The 18,026-nt window shown below is 37.4% G+C and overlaps 1 protein-coding gene across 1 annotated transcript in view; it reads right to left on the reverse strand.

Annotated features, from left to right (window-relative positions):
• Window positions 1-4,468, reverse strand: part of LOC142104103 (mucin-5B-like) — a 29,010-nt gene extending 24,542 nt beyond the window's left edge. Inside the window, exons 1-4 of the mRNA XM_075188592.1 lie at window positions 4,371-4,468; window positions 3,014-3,152; window positions 2,430-2,543; window positions 1,069-1,248 (exon numbers count right to left, since the gene is read on the reverse strand). Of these exons, the coding sequence (XP_075044693.1) occupies window positions 1,069-1,248; window positions 2,430-2,543; window positions 3,014-3,152; window positions 4,371-4,417 (480 nt within the window). The 5' untranslated portion in view covers window positions 4,418-4,468. The remainder of the gene's footprint in view (window positions 1-1,068; window positions 1,249-2,429; window positions 2,544-3,013; window positions 3,153-4,370) is intronic.
• Between the last annotated feature and the right edge of the window lie 13,558 nt (window positions 4,469-18,026).

Genomic DNA, 18,026 nt, shown 5'->3' on the forward strand with positions numbered 1-18,026 from the left:
CATTTTATTTCTGCAAACTTAAATTCTAAGCCTTTCTTGCTGTCTGTTGTTCACACAGATTAGAGTACACTCTTTGGCACTTACTGTACTTGTGATGGATTATCTTAATTGTTCACCTTTACCAGTACCTATCCCTTCCTACATTCCTATTATCAACTTTACTTGGACAGTAATTCACCAGGCTGCTTGGGCAAGAATTGTGCAATGCTGAGATAATTTCTCCAGTATAAGCCAATTTGGTATACATGTAAGCCTAGCAAAATGTATTAAAAGAAGAATAATTTCCCCAGTTTCCCCAGTTGATAAGTCTAGAAGGAGAGCATATCAAACTTCATACTTTACATATCAGATGCAGACAGCAATTTTCCTTCAGTTTATGTCCATATATTTTATAGGAAAGTGTTGTTTATATGAGGTAGTTTATAAAGGCAAAGTGAAGTCAGTAACTGCAGGATCTGCTATTTAATGCAAACATTTCAAGGCTCACTGATTTTGAGATACCATTAGCATACAGAGATAGGTTGCCTAAAAGTCATAGCTGGCTCCAGCCTATATTGTCATTCCAATAAAGAGAAGGGGTTATCTTACCCAACTCAGTAATAATAGAGATATGTTGTTCAGGCAGACCTTTAGCATATCAGAATATGTGTCTCTATTCTACAGTTTGTTCAACTCTTGGAATCGTATCTGTGCATGATCTCTTTTTTTTACACTATATGGATATATAGTATAAGGAACTTACAATGCATTCAGTTTACACTTAAATCATATATGGATACCAGTCAGCATGGTAACAAGTTAAACTCTTCTTTTGAGTTATGTTTCTTAGTGGAATTCATCATTTGACATTTTCCTTATTTGCACCTGGTGTACATAAAAGAATATCTTTCTTTAACAGTTACTTCTTTTTTAGATCAATAATTAGATATTAATTAGATATTAGTTATGATAGTAAGGATTATCATTATTATATTTTATCATTGAACTAGGTTTAAATACTTTCTTATTCATGAAATTACTTACATGTATGCATTGCTAAAATACTTTGATATTAGTTTTACATTTTACCTTAAAGTCTGTGCTTAGATGGATATAGATGCTTGTCATTCGGTCCCATACTAGAACTATTCCATTCATCATTTCAATTACCAGAAATGAGCCCATGTGTTTTGACTTGTAAGGTATTTCAACATCGCTGGATCTTTCCAAAACCTCTAAATGTCCATCCGTGAGAATTAGTTTATGGTCCTGAATAAATAGAATTTGACATGTTTTTCTATTAGTCAAAACTGTTGGTTAAGGATGGTGGCTTAGTGGTTAGCACTACTGCCTCAAAGCACTGAGGTCAGGAGTTTGGTTCCTGACCATGGCCTTAACTGTGTGGAATTTGGATGTTCTCCCCGTGTTTGCATGGGTTTCCTCCGGGTGCCCTGGTTTACTCCCACACTTCAAAAACATACTAGTAGGTTAATTGGCTGCTATTAAATTGACCTTAGTCTCGCTCAGTATGTGTATGTTAGGGAACTTCGGTTGTGCCCCCCCCAATGGGGCATGGACTGATGTGAATGAGTTCTCTGTACAGCGCTGCAGAATTAGTGGCGCTATATAAATAGATAATGATGATGAATATTTCAAAGCACCAGTATATGTGTTATAATATTAGATAGAAGTTTAAGAAAAGTCACAGAACCAACTATTCATCAATGGCTAAAACCAGCACATTGTGCTCAGATTAATTAGAGGAGAACTCCATCAAAGAATGTTTTCATGCCCAGGATGCTGCCCACTCTAGAATAACAATGTCTCAGCTACCATGACTGAGTTTAAATACAAGTGGATCTGTGCAGTGTTTACAGTTTAAGGGGTATAGTTACTAAACTATAGGTTTGAAAAGGTGGAGATGCTGCTGATAGCAACCAATCAGATTCTAGTTATCATTTAGTTAGCATATTCTACAAAATAACAGCTAGAATCTGATTGGTTGCTATAGGCAACATCTCCACTTTTTCAAACCCGCAGTTTAGTAAATATTCCCCTAAATCTGATTAGACAGACTGTGAGCTTGGAGGACCATGGTAGCTGAAATGCCAGAAGTGGTGAATATCTCAGAAAATGTGAAATAGTTTTTATGTTTAAAAAAATTATCCTTTTGCTCTTTACACTTATTTTGTAATAAACAAAGTTGACCCAATTGCACCACCAGTGCTTTTTCTTGGTAATGTAGACAACCCTTTTTTGACCTTGTAACGTAAGTCATGAAAACAACATTTAGCTCACCTATCAATAACAAAATGCTCTGCAATGTTAGTAAAAGTTTGGTACAACATTACTTTGGTATATATTCTATTAATGAGATCAATTATCACGCCCATTATCTCTATATTCATTTATAGCGCTCAGAAGATATTTGTATTTCATGCAATACTCACCCCCACATACACTGTGATTGACTTAGAGCAAGATGTCCCTGTTGTCCCACAAGGTATGTTCTCTGAGATAACTTTAAAAGTTCCATTCCTCAAGTCATCAATATCACAGTAATCCTAAATGAGCATACAAGATACTATGTATTATTATTGTTATTATTATTATTATTATTATTATTATTATTATCCAAGATTTGTAAGGTGCTACAGTGCTTTTCCTGTCCGGACAGTTTGTAAAACAGGGCATGCATAAAACAGGGACATACAAGATTGACAAAATAAGTTCAGACGTGTCAAGAAAAGGATAGGGAGGGTTCTGAGAGAGCTTACAGTATAATTGGAGGATGGAACCACTGAAGTAAGAGGAGTAAGTGTGATTAGAGTGTAGATTTAGACAGTTATAAGGGTGCATTAGTGTGGGTAGTAAAGGTGGGAGTAGTGTAAGCTCTAATAAAGAGATGAGTTTTCACAGAGTGTTTAAAAAATTGAAGGCTGTGAGAGAATCTTTTCATAGCATGTAACAGATATGTAGTAAGACATGTAATATATGATCTCTTGGAGCTTTTCATTGAAGTCTCACTCAGTACCTGAACCAAAGTATATTCACAGTCTCCGTTCATTGTGTAGCGTTTATTGTCAAAGGTAATGAAATTTCCCTCTCCATATACTGTGCATATTCCTTTTTCTTCCTTGCTGTCACACACCCAAGATCTATTTCTGCATATACTGTTGAAAGGGCAATAGTATATTTCTTAATTAATGTCAAAAAGAATACTGCAAATGTAATCAATTGAAACAACCGCATTGCAATAATCTTCAAACTACTGTTTGAAACAATGAGACATGCAATATAAAGGACATTTATAATATTCTGCTGAGTGGAAAGCTCTTAAAGGAGAACTCCATGAAACAGTTTTATTACATTTTAAATTAACTTTTGTCTTCCTAACTAACAGAAACCCTGATGCTCCTTGCTGAGGAACCTTGTCGTTTTGGAGGAACTCACTGCCATAAACTCTTGCATTCCCATGATGAACCAGGACTTACAGCCTGGAGTTTGAATATAAACTGATTCAACTGAAGGTTTACAATGTGGCTAGATCATTAACCTGCATTGAGAACCTCCTTCAGAGCAGTTTTCATTCAAACTACAGGCTCTCAGCACGGGACTGCAGGGTTCAAGTTTCTCCAAAAACACTAAGGCTATATGTCAAGGAATGGCACCCTGCTAGTTGAGGGAAGGGAAATTCATTACACAAATTTTTTTTCTTTGTGGAGTTGTGATTTACGTTGCTGTACTGTATTTCCCTATACATTATACTATATATTGACTAATAATTCTAAATTCAATGATGTTATGAAGAAGCATTAATAACACCATGTAGCCAGCACTGTATGTCCTTCCAATCATTCGCCCATTCTCCATGGACAATTGAGCCAAATTGGGCTTTCAGATCCGCTGTAATGGATCTAAAATTAAAAATGGGGCTTGAATGCTCTTGCTCAGAAGAGCAGAGAGGTGGCATTTGGAACAATGACTAGATTCACATTACTGAAGCTGCCCTCCCAGTTAAAAGCTTTGCACTGGGGCAACAACGACTAGGGATTAGTTATGTCCCTAATGTTATGTTTTTGGAACTATGCCCAATCCTTTAAATTTTTTGATTTTTCTCCCGAATTATACCTCTGTATTTCTCTATATGTTGCACTTGCAATGCTTAACGTGGTGAAAAAAATCTGAACTAAATAAATAACATACATACATAAATACATTACATATATTCATGCCTAAACGGAGAAAAGAAATCAGTGTTTATTGTCTACCACCTTACATAATTTTTCACGCAGAATGTCATTGTTTTTCAAATTTTCTTTTCTAAGTTGTCTTTATATGTAATTTTTTAACACGTTGCCACAGATATCAGAAGAAAAGAAAATACATACCATTCATCACAGTGAATTGTTGCTATTTCTCCTGGTTTGTAACTCATCCCATTGTGTGTACAGGGACATTCTTCCTCTCTTATGCAAGTTATATTTTCACTGAGGTGTAATCCCTCTGGGCAAACGCAGCCGGATACACACTGTGGGCTGTACTGTCATGGCACCGTGGTCGAGAATATGGATATAAGGTAACAAATCAATTAAATAAATATTGCCTAATAGAGACAACCCATTATTATTATATAAATTCAGATTTTTAAGTAATGGTAAATGGAAGTGAATCTGTCACCATGGATTAACCTCAAATGTTTGTCTAGTCCATTTAAATTATTCTACTTGAATGTAATTCAAATTCAGTACATTTTTACTTGTCACTTCCTTCTTTTGCCAGTGGCATTAGAAGAAGAGTCAGATTCAACAAGTGTTTCTGTAGTTTTAAAAGAAAAAACTAGTGTTGTGAGTATAGCTTTAGGGAAAGGAAATAAAAATATTAAATAGATTTGCCTGTCAGCAGTTACCATTCATTGCCTTAATGAGTTGAGTATTAAAAGTCAACAGTGAAAATGTCTACAGTAAAAATGTCTACACCAAAATGTCTAGTCATTAGGCCAACACATTTAAAAATTTGACAGTCAGAATGTTTACATGTTCATCATGTGTACACAGCTAAAAGGTTAAGTTCATAATGTCTTCACAGTTAAAAGGCTGACAATAAAAATGTAGACAGGGTTGTATAATGTACATAAATCACTATATTTAAAATGGCAATACATGCTTAAAAAACAAAAGCAAAAAGAAATTTCATGCCCCCGTCCTCAAGAGTTAAGCCAACCCTAGTGCTGCCAGCCTATGCTGGTACTAGCAAAGTTAACTGAACAAAATGTGTGGGATTCACCTGACTTTACTACTACCAGCATGTTATGGTTCTGTTCAAAACCAATTCCTTAATTACAGCCATGGAACCAACGTGATATCAACATTTTAAACTGTTTATTGCAGAAAAGTATAGTCCAGGAAAGGCAAAATACACAGTAAACAGTTCAGGCTGAATTGAACAATGGATTTCCAGATCTTGGCAAACAACAGGTAAATAATAATGAAATGCAGCAAATAACTTAACTGAAACCAGTTTGTAGTAGTAGTCAGAAACATGCAGGTAATCCAGGAACAGAGACACATGAACAGGCTAGGAACTTCAATGACCAGCAAAGGATTCTGGAAAAGGCAGGCATATATAGGCCACAGACAGGTGTGGATGATTAACTAGCAGTGCTAGTTAACTCCTGATAGTAGGAAAGGCCGAACAGCAGCACCTCTGGAGAATCACAGGTACTGCAGGGTAATATGCACACAGGGAAACAAGGCAAATAATAACACAGAGTAAAATGCACACAAAGATACAAGGCAGATCATAACACAGCATTAATCTTTGTTAGCGTGCCCAGGCACCTACATACCAAGGGCTTTCAGCTCATGTCAGGCACACAGGGCCTGCTGGGACCTGTAGTACACCAATAAAAAATCTAAATAAAACACAGACACCAGGGTGAAACATTATTTTAATTGAAATAAAAACAGCACTATACTGCCCTCTTTTACCCTGTTTTTGTCTCACTCAGATCCAGAGTCTGCATCTATAATAAATCCAGGGATCCTTGGCAATATTCAAAACACTGATAGACGACACAAGACTAGCTCCTAAGAGCTCCCGGTGCAAAATGAGCTCTTATGGCATTAGGCATTTTTAGAACATGGGGTTTTCCCACAGCTTGAACTCAAGTCATGAGACCAAGCTGTGAGAAATCCCTATTTTTGACCCTCAATTTTGCTAGTCCCATTTTTTTCTTTTTACATGTATTGCCATTATAAATATTGTAATTTATGTCGACATTTTGACTGTCTACTTTACAACACCATCATTTTACATGTCAACCTTTTAACTGTGAAGACATTATGAGCATGTAGACATTCTGTCAAACTCTACATGCCCCCCTCTTCCCTTACCTGTTGGCATTCCCCAAGGTTCTGTTCTTGGCCCCCTGCTTTTCTCCCTCTACACCTCCTCCCTTGGTGTCCTCATCCGCTCCTTTGGCCTCAAGTACCACCTCTATACTGATGATAACCAAATTATTCTTTCATCCGCTGACCTCTCCCCTTCCCTTTTGTGTCATGTCTCCTGCTGTCTCTCGGCCTTCTCATATTGGATGTCCCAATGCTTCCTTAAACTCAATATTTCCAAGACTGAACTTATCATTTCCCCCCCTTCCAGGGCTCTCCCACCTCCCCCCTCTCTATTTCTGTTAATAACACTACCCTTGTTTCTGTTCCTCAAGTCCGATGCCTTGTCGTCATCTTTGATTCCTCCCTCTCCTTCAAACCTCACATTCTGCCCCTCTCAAAATCCTGTTCCTTCCTCCTCGGGAATATATCCAAGATACGCCCCTTTCTCACCATGGAAGCCATGCACTACCATGTTACCTGTGTCTGTGTGTGTGTGTGTGTGTATATTTATATATTTTTGCTCTTCATATTTTATTCTTTATGTATCATGTTGTGTCATGGGTGACTGTTTTCTGTATATGTCATGTACGGCGCTGCAGACCCTTTGTGGCGCCTTATAAATTATAAAGATAATAATAAAAAAACTTTTAACTGTGTCAACCTTATGACTGTAGACATTTTGGTGTAGATATTTTCACTGTCAACTTTTCAACTACATCCAGTCTTAATCACATCCTTTAGAGTGGTTATATGCATTATCCAATGTTGATGGCTCCAGGTAATGAACTTCAAAAGATCATTACTAACACTGAGTGAAGAATCATGAGAGGTAGAGTGACAACAGGAGTGAGACTTTCATGGCATTCACCTTCCAATATGTTTGTTTCACTCATTTTATATTAGCTATAGGAGAATTTGTTGTGCAACCCACACTTTGCCATGGCTACTTGGATGACCCTCCAAAGACATCTCTGCTGGTGGTATATGCAAGTTATGAAAAAAAGAGAAAAACATGCAGCCAGTATAAGGTGCATTTTCATTGTTGATGCATTGTTGAAACAATAAAGTACATACTCACACACTGTGCTTTTGATGTATGACAGGTCTGAGGACACTGTGTTCCATTAGCATTTGTTTCAGCATTTTCACAATCAAAGTAAATCATTGGAGGGGGACACTCTGAAATAATACATGTATACTTGTGTAAACAGCTGTGAAAGAAAGTTATTCATATCTTAGGCACTCTCTGACATCACTAGTCATCAAACCAAAAAAAGGAGGGAGAAGACAGCACTTCGGTGTAGTCAAATAACAAAATATTTAAAAAGAAAGACCAATTTATCTGTTATGGAAGTTCTAATTGCTCCAGAGAATTGGCACAGAAATAATTCTAAATATACAAAACAAGTTGTTTATTCATCTAACAACCATACTTTGAAAACAGAATGCAATTGGTACAATATAATATAATAAAATCTGTCTCTCAGAACAGAAATTGAGGTAATAGAACTAAAGGACTAAATAGCATATTAGCATGAAGCATGAAAACATGTGTAACATGCAAATTAATAGCAAGCTACAGAGAATGGTTAGAGAAGGAACTCGGTATAGAAGGCAATTAGGAGAGTCTCTCCCCCACATGAACATCCATTAATGAGTCCCACTATGAAGAACTGTTATGCAGTTGTTAGTCCGGTCCATGCTGGACAGTGCCAGTCTCAAACTTTTTTCATTTTATTTGTAAATATTTTGCTATTTGACTACTTTGTAGCACTGTTTTTTCCCTTATTGTTTCTTTGATTAGATTTATGCTTAGAATCTGGCAATTATCCCTATAGACAAATGTTTTATGTTAAATAAATAATTTTAAAGCACCGGAGTTTAAAACTAGTCATCAAAGATAACAGTATATTTCGCTACAGTGGCCATTTTAGGAAATACTTCATTCATGTTTTTATGTACACTGACTGAGTAATACCTACAACTCATGTGCTTTTTTCCTTTCTTTGCCTTTATAAATTACCTCAGCCAGATATTATCTTGCTCAAAGTACACTCAAAATTAGTCAAATCCCTCCCTCCATACTGTATTTTGTCACAGGCATAATGCAATCACCAAAGAACTCATATTTAAACTAAAAACATAAGTAATGCATAACAGATTGTAATAAAATTGAATGTTAAAATGGAATACAAAATGCTTAATTTTATTTGTAAAAACGAACTACTACACAAGCATTACAAGGAATAACACACCTCCTACATTCAGGGGATGGTTGGTAAATTTTAATCAGGGAGCAAGACTCAGCTCAGAAGCCTATTAGGAACATATTAAAGAAAAATTAATGCAGGTGGCCCAGTGACCAAGTACAAGGTAGCCAACTACGGGACCAGCCTGGAGGAAAGTTGCCCCACTGCCCCCCAGCCCAGCCTGCCCCTGCTTACATTAAATATATGAATTTTACATGCTACCTTAGAGTTCCCTCTCTTATATAATGGCTCCTACACATGGGTGGTTTCTTTCCCCACATGATACATTCAGTTGGAGCCTGTGGTCTTTATATAATCATGGAACTTCTTCTTCTGTATATATTTCACAATTAGAAAAACAATAAAAACCTGAGAGGAAACACTCAACAAATATACACCAATCAGAATCACGGGAAAAGTGAAACAGTTTTTAGCATATTTTCATGCTTCTGTTTGGTGTGTTCAGAAATTGTTGCTTGATAATCACTGATTTCTCCCTTGCAATTAACAGTGTTATTAATATGGATTACCTGGTTTGCCTTGGTCAGTACAATTTAATGTTCCTTTTATACAGGTGCTATAGTCGGAAAGAAAATGAGAAGGACATGGAATTTAAAGTAATGGAAACGTTATATAGGTGGAAGACCAAGTTTGATTAAAATAAACTAAACTCTATCTAAAAAAATCTTCAGTTTATTTGTGAATTAATATTCTTATTTGTGTTTTTAAAGAGTGCTTCTATAATAATTCATGATAATTCATTAATTGAAAGTTCAGATTTGATTGTCTCTATTTTAGACAGAATTGCTGAATAACATACCGGCTGACAACCCTTGAAAATATTTTTACTGACAATTTTATAAAACTGTACTAACACATCGTTCATGTAATTGCAAACTGTATCAAAAAGTAAAACTAGTAACACCTGGAATAAAAAAAAGGAGTACAGAAATTTAAAAAAGTAACACATTTAGATTAATTGTCCCAATTGTAAAGCACTACGGAATCTGCTGGTGCTATATAAATAAATGTTGATGATGATGATTGTCGTGATGAATGCTGTTTTATTTAGTAGTGCCAGAGGATGTAATTATTTACTTACAAGGAACTTCTCCTATTGCTTCAATTATAACATCTAATTTTATACACGTACATTTTCCATATCCCTACTTTTAAATTTCCATTTTTGAATACTACTTGTGAGGAAATAGAGTACAGTCTGACTTTGACTTTTAATGCAGATTTAAGTCCAATATCCTTAGAAGAACATGAATGTGATTTAAATATTATCAGTATTACCCATATGGATTTTGTTCAAGTCCTGTTTAGGCAGCCTTTGACAAGTTTAAGCAGGTTTATACATTAGTCCTTAAGACAATGTGAGGGTGTTGTTTAGTTCCGCAAATAGTACTTTCTGGGGGTCTGGTATTTTCAAAAAACAAGTTTCATCTCACATTTTTATTGTAGATTGCTTGTTTATGTTTTGTCTATATCTGCTTGTGCTTAGTATAGTTTATCTGGTAGTCTGTGGTTGTGCAGGAAAGTGGCAGTGTGTGTTTATGTTAAGAATCTTATAACAATACAGCTTTGAGAAAGTTTAGTGATGAAGCATTGGAAGGAGCAGGTAACTGTGCTAGAGACCACAAGTCAATGTCTCCAAAACTGGGCATCTAATGATCCTGATTATTATTATTATTATTAATACATAATTATATTTCCACTGTCTCCCAAATTTGTTTAGTTGCTAAATGTATAATTGTATTTTAATAACAGTTCTATGACAGTGGTAGGTATAGTAAGCTCCATTTTTTGTAATTCATATCCTTTTGTCTACAGAGGTGCATGTTAAAGCGAGAAAAAATATTTCTCTGTAACAAATATCTTCCTATTTTGACACTTGGAATGAATAGAAAAAAATATAAATCACTAAAAGGAAGTTAAACTAGTATCAATAAGAATAGTGTCAAACCAATTGTTTTCACACAACAGAAAAACAACTAAAAGAAAAAAAAATATTCAGTATTAATATTTTTTCCTGCTGGACAGAAAGTTACTGCATTAAAAACTGTACATATTATTTTAGCATTTTCAGTAGCCGTTTAGTCATTAGTGTTACAGGAGCAGGAGATAAAACCACAGGGGGAAATGGATCAACGGTCATTTTTTTGTCTGGTTTAAAAACTGCTATACATCACATGTTGTTTTCAACCAAAAACTGCAGGTTTTACTGTATTTGTAGGCTGAAAGCTCAACTGCACACAATTTTTCTGGAGGTTTGGCCAATCCGATCAAACCACCAGAAAAAAAGGCAGCTTTTATAAGCAGGAAAGATAGCTGAAACTGCATTTAAGCTATCTTGTCAATCAGAACATAAAATGAGCCACAATATATTTTAAAATATTTTAAAATTAATTTAATGAGGGCAGTATTAATTGTATTAAAAATATGGGGGTAATATTCATGTATTAATACCTGCCTCCATTAAACTTCTCACTCTCTCTTTGGTCTTACTCGGTGGGCATCTTCTCCAACCCACTGTCTTGGTCACTCCCTTGACCTTGTTTTCTCGCATCTTTGTGATCTCTCTGATTTCTCTAACTCTCTCTTCCTACTATCTGACCACCGTCTCCTCTCCTTCTCTCTGTCCTCCTCCCCTGCTTTCCCTCTGCTTTAAACTTTCCACACTAGACGCAAACTTGATAATCTTGATCCATCTTCATTATCCTCCTCTCTTGCAACTCTCCTCTTCCCTCTTCCCAACCTGGCATGCCGTGACCAGGCGACCTCCCTTTACAACCACTCTCTCACCACTGCCCTGGATGCTGTCGCTCCCGCCTCTTCTGTCCGTCATTGCCACTTGATACCCCAACTTTGGCACTCTAAATTCACCAGCTTCCTGCAGAAGTGCTCTCGTGCTGCTGAGCACCTTTGGATGAAATCCGCCATCTCCTTCGCCAAACAATCCTTTTTCAAGCCCCTCATTTCTTCTCTTTCCTTCAATCCCTGCCACCTCTTTGTTACTTTCAGCTCTTTCTTCTCTCCCCCACCGGCTTCTATCCCACTCTCCCACTCTGCCACCAGCTTTGCCTCCTTCTTCTCCTCCAAAATTGAGGCTATCAGACTTGATATCTCCTCCTTGGTCCTTCTCCTGCTACCCCTATTGCTCCACCTTTTTCTAACAGCAAACTCTGGTGCTCCTTTTGCTCTACCTTGGGTGAAGAAATCCACTCCCTCATTCTTTACTCTCCCCCCTCTACCTGCCACCTGAATCCCATCCACTCTCGGCTCCTCCACTCCCTCTCTCCTCACTTGCTAACTACCGCCCCATCTCACTCCTCCCATCTGCTTCTAAACTACTTGAGAGGATAGTCCACATCCACCTCACCAGGCACCTCTCAGACAACAACCTCCTTGACCCTCTCCAATATGGCTTCCGCCCCCTCCATTCCACTGAAATTGTCCTGGTCAAAGTTACTAATAACCTTATCTCAGCTAAATCTAAGGGCTATTTTTCCCTGCCCATCGTCCTGGACCTCTCAGCAGCTTTCAACACTATCGACCACTCCCTCCTGTTACAGACCGTTCTCTCTCTTGAAACATAAAAACAACAGCGCTGGAAACTGAAGACACTTATACCCTCAATAATAAAACTATGAGGTTGTATATGAATTCACAGATTTATTTCTTGGCCTCTCTGGCTCAGTCGCCGCTTGGTTCACCTCCTACCACGCCAACCGCTCTTTCTCTGTATCCATTTCTGGTTCATCCCTTCCCCCCCCCCCAGCCTTCCCTGTTGGAGTCCCTCAGGGCTCTGTTCTTGGACTTCTACACTACCTTCTTGGATGATCTCATTACTTATTTCGGTCTCCAATATCATCTCTATGTGGATGTCATTCAACTCTACATCTCTCCTCCTGATCTCTCCCCCTTGCTCCTCTCTCGTGTATCTGAATGCCTTTCTGCCATCTCCTCTTGGATGTCTTCACATTTTTGAAATTAACATTGCCAAAACTGAGCTCTTTGTCTTCCCTCCTTCTAGATCTTCTACCTATCTTGATCTCTCTATCACTGTTAAAAAAAAACTACCATCTCATCTCTTCCCCAACTCCGCTGCCTGGGCATCACCCTTGACTCCTCTTTCTCTTTTGCCCCCCACATTCAATCTCTTAATCCATCCTGTCATTTCCAACTCTGCAATATCTCCCACATCGGGCCCTTCCATTTTCAGGATGTCACCAAAGCTATTATCCACGCACTCATCTTCTCCCGTCTTGATTACTGCAACCTTCCTCACCAGCTGCCCCCTCTCCCACCTTGCCCCCCTCAGGTCTATACTTAACACTGCTGCAAGACTCATTTCCCTCTCCTGCCGCTCCTCTTCTGTCTCCCCTATCTGCCTTGCCCTACACTGGCTTCCTTTCTCATACAGAATCCTTTTCAAACTCCCCACCCTCACCTACAAGGCCCACTCCACTGATCCTTGCATCTCCTGCTTCCTCTCCACTCACAACCTATCCTGTTCCCTGTGTTCGGACAATGACCATTGCCTCTCCTCCACTCTGATCACTTCATCCCACTCCAGAATCCAAGATTTCTACCCTAATTTGTGCACCTTCAAATGGGCACTACTCACCTCTTCCTCAAAGCCTACCAGCCATCCACCTAACCCGCTCTCCATGCCTGACTTCCTCACCTAGATTCCTCTACCCCACCACTCGCTTCTCATGCAATTGTTCCCCTCTAACTCCCCATTGCGCTATTTGTCTGTTTTCCCTCCCTTTAGGATGTAAGCTCTCACGACTAGTGCCCTCTTCCTTCCTCTCTCTCTACCTATTCTAATGCTCCCTCCTCAATGTGTAAGCTATGTTGGAAGATTTGAAGTCCTGCTACTTTTTGTTTATTGCTCTGTATTGCTCTGTATGGACCATACATAGTATGTACACTGTATGGTCCACTATCTGCACTCTGTATGGTGCTACAGATACCTTGTGGCGACCTATAAATAAAGACTAATCATAATATAATAAGAGGGCAAAGTAAACATATTATAATATTAAGGGGATAATTGTAATATATAATTATATCATGGGAGCAAAACCATTTTAGACGGGGAAGAAGGAGGATATCACAGTTCAGACAGAGCTTAGAGGGGTTTTACAAAGCCTCTCTGTTCACCACATCATATGCCATGTGACTGAAGTAGCCATGGCAGTCCAGAAACATAAATCACTAATATTAGACTGAAGAATAGAAAATGATAAATACCAACATTCTTCTCATGACCTATCACAATGATTTTTGTTAAAAAAAAAAAAACAGACCTGATTTTCTAATGGGATTGCTGGTTTAAATATAATATTGTAATTGCAGGAAATTGAAATAGATGCTCCCCCAAACCCTCTGGACTCAGTGTTAGATACAGCATAGTCTAAATTCTATGAGATGTCGCTGGCACTGCACATGTATATTTATATTGTATTGTTGTATATGTGTGAAAAGAGTTTACACTCTTAGCTGAAACAGCACCCTACCCTTATTCTGCCAGGAATATTGCAGTTGAAGTCCTTGCATGGTAAATATGAAAAACCATGCAATAGTTAAAGCAGATCTGGAAAAACCAGAGTCACCAGGACGTCATTTAGAAATGTCCTCCTTTGCTATGCATTCCCCATTTTTCCTGCACTTGATATGGACTCCAAACGGCAGCTCCCATTTCAATTTCAGTGTACATACCAGTCCTGGAATTTAATTCTGCCTCTTATACATACAGTTCTGACTGCATAATCGTGTTCACCATTGCTGAAACTGATGCATTGTTAGAGCTACTTTCACCGGATCACCATGAAAAAGTGGTTATGGAATGTTGCGTGTGAAAGCGCTAATTTCTATGACCCAAATGTAATGGTTCCCAGAAAATACATTGGATTGAAGTTGTTTTTTTCTTGGGTAGGCATAGGTTGGTGTGCAATAATTGTAGGGAGACATGGGATGAGTGTAATAAGTATACAGGCTAGAATGTAATTATATTGTGAGAAGCACAAGATTGTGTAAAATTGTGCGGGTAAAAATGTTAGTATGTTTAGGTCAAAGGCTTCTTTTTTGAGGGGCGTTAGGACTGGGTTTGTTATATAATATGCTACTAATGTGTGCTGTTTAATTTATAAAGTTGATGTTGCCAGCAATCAATTAGTTTTCATTGTGAGATATGATACTAACACCTGCCAATATGTCCACCACTAAAAGCAATTTGTGGCTCTAAAATTTTAATTACTAAATTGCTGGTTCCTAACATTTTGCCTGGCTCCTAACTTTTGGATCGGTTCTCCAGTTAGACTAAGCACACAATAAAGATATAGGACTCAGAATAAAGAATAGAATGGCTACATAAATTAATTTAGGTTACACACCAAGAAAGTTTGGTCAATAAGCCAAATTCATATTGCTGTTGTTAATTTGTGGCTTGCATTTGCAAGTAGCTTTCACTTTTTGCAATTGGGGTTCACTGTTTGCGTTCAAGGTTTGCCCTTTAATTTAAAATTAGTGTTTTTAATTATTTTAAAAAACGAAATAATATTTTAATTAATAAAACGTATTTTATTATTTTTTTAAAAAATTGAACCCCAAACACTACTGTCTTTACCATTCCAGGCTCATCATCAAGATTCCCCATTTGTAATTAAAAACTGCCAAAATGTATAAAATGTAGTTTGAACGTGCTCTAATGTGCTCCCACATATGAGAGTCGGTTTGATCATGTGCAAACTGGCTAAAATATGGTCAAACAGGTTCGAACATGTTCAAACTTTTTTGAGTTTCTCAAATTTTTTGCATTAAACCAGTTTGAGAATAGATCTACAGTCGGTTTGAGCATCTCCAATAGCCAGTGACCAAACATTATCCTGAACACATACATACATATCTATACCCACAAACCAATAACTAACATATAATAACTACCAGTCAGTAACCAAAGTATTGGTATACATTTATGAAAACTAAAGCCGGGATAGGTGGGACAGTCACAATACAAGTGTTAAAAAAAACCTGCCGTATTTTAAGTTTCTATATTTACAATGTCATCACCTCCTGTAAATCTTAAGCAGCAGAAACTGATTCACTATTCTGGCTACAATTAAAAAGTGGTGTCAAGGACTACTGATCTTTCTATATGGGGATGGGGTCTCTTTGGAGCTCCTCCTGGTACAATGGAAATGTAGGGAAAAAATAAATATTTTTCAGGCTTTGGGCATGAGACTAAAATAGATAGTGCTTACTGGCTCTTGTTCTATACAGTACCTTTAGTAGTCTTCTTGATCCACAATCAAAAAACATAAAAGAAAAAAAAACAATTCCATTGTTTTTACCATCTTGAAATAGTCTGTGACTGTGATAAAAACAAAATCCCACTTCCTACTTCTAACTCCATCTGGAATTCTGAAATCTCAGAGGTGATTCTCTTATACAAAATACCCTCTAAACTCTAATTGTAGAAAAGTCTGACCACAGACATGAGAAATGATAGAAATATATTTTTTAAAACCTGTGTCCATTTTTCTGGTTGGTTATCAATCATTGATGGCATATTTAGATTTGCACACCCAGTTTATGGAGTGATGGTGAGGATTTATACCTCTCCTCTGATTGGACTGTAGCTATATAGCTTACAGTTCCAAGCTTGCATTGGATGACTGCAATGCTTTCCCAAGCTTATACATTTGAAATTTTGGGATTGGAATACCCTTGGGGTTACAGTAGTAGTAGTAGTAGATTGCTATTTCTGTTACTGTTATTGCTGCACTTGACACCCAAAAGAAAAGCTGAATCACTAGGTTGGAGTAGAAAAAAATATACTCAATCCTAGTTAATGAAAATCCCCAGCCTACAGAGACTTAGTTTATATGCTTTTCACAGATGTTTTCCAGTATCTTTGTGTTTTCAGCCATGACTGACAATATTTTTTTCATGTGACACAAGTGGATGCAGGAACAAATGGATGGCAAAAAGTTAGGACATTGCTTTGCCAAACACACCTAACAACGTGACATTGGCTATTGAGAAGAAGGAATGTATCACTGAGAAAAAATAAACATTTCCGCTACATTCTCAGACTAGTTATGCTGATGACCCTAAATATCATAGAACACAGATGTCCCACATAAACAGCTTACATTACCATATTAGCCGGCTCACATGCAGAGGTTTATTGGCTGACACAGCAACCCCCTTGTAGTAACAAGGACAGTCTTCCTTCTTCACACAAAAACCCTTATCATCCAGATAGGTTCCATTTGGACAGACACAACCATCAACTGTGTAGAACTTGATGCAACATGTAGGGTCTGGTTCAGACAGTGAACGGCAGGTGGGTATGCAGGTAGTCACCGTATAGCTGTACACAAAGGGTGGGGGGCAGTAGCTCAAGAAGTTCCCTTTGAGGAGAAAAAAAAATTGTCAGATCAAATCACAATATTGAAACTATTTAATTTATATGATGCAAATGGGAAAAAATAGGTTACGTACTATAAAAAAATAAATTCATGTGTTGTTCATACAGTCAGAACCCTAAGACAATAACATTTGAGAAAACCTAGGGGTCATGTTATAAAAATGTTATATTATTATATGGTTGATCATGGTGATTCAGTGTGGACTGAAAATTGGACTGTATATGATAATGAATTCAGTAAAATTCACAGTATTTATATTTTGTCATACACAGCATGCTACATAGTTACAATTTTGCTATGCTGTATACTATAAAGTATATCACTTCTAAAATAGTGTGTCATCTAAGTTTTTACTTTTAAGCCTTACTTATATTCTATTTCAGATTACCACACATGTCAAGTTTGTATTTTTTCCCTGTAGTGTGCTTCCTAAACATGACGACTATGTACATTTCCCTGTAGCATGCTATGCCATGCTATTTTAGTAGATGTGTTAGTCATTGCACTAACGTAGAATTTTATTTTCTATGTTAACAAAGATCACATTGTAAAAAACAATTTTCATTCAAAGGTCTGTCACCAACCACTCAAAAGAGACCACACTGATAAGGGTGAGGTTTTAGTATTAGCATATTTCGCAAACTCATATTTTTGTGTAAGAACACCAGCCATATACTTGCTTTGGAGTAATGATCCACACTGGTAATTATACAATCTACAGCACTGATGGGCAACCTGAAACCCTTCAAGGGTTGTATGTGTGGCCCCTAACCTTACCTTTGATATCAGAATAAGAGCTGGGACATGATAAGCTTAGAGACCCATAAAGCAGAGAAAAGGATTGACAGGGCATTAAGCAGGTATGAGTTAGGGGATGCAGGTGAAGTGCCAGAGGGACACCTGTAGCCAATCACTGCTCTACAGATTTCTCACTTACTGCAAATAGTTTCTCTCCATCC

Source organism: Mixophyes fleayi, chromosome 10 (assembly GCF_038048845.1).
Source record: "Mixophyes fleayi isolate aMixFle1 chromosome 10, aMixFle1.hap1, whole genome shotgun sequence".
Taxonomy (NCBI): domain Eukaryota; kingdom Metazoa; phylum Chordata; class Amphibia; order Anura; family Limnodynastidae; genus Mixophyes; species Mixophyes fleayi.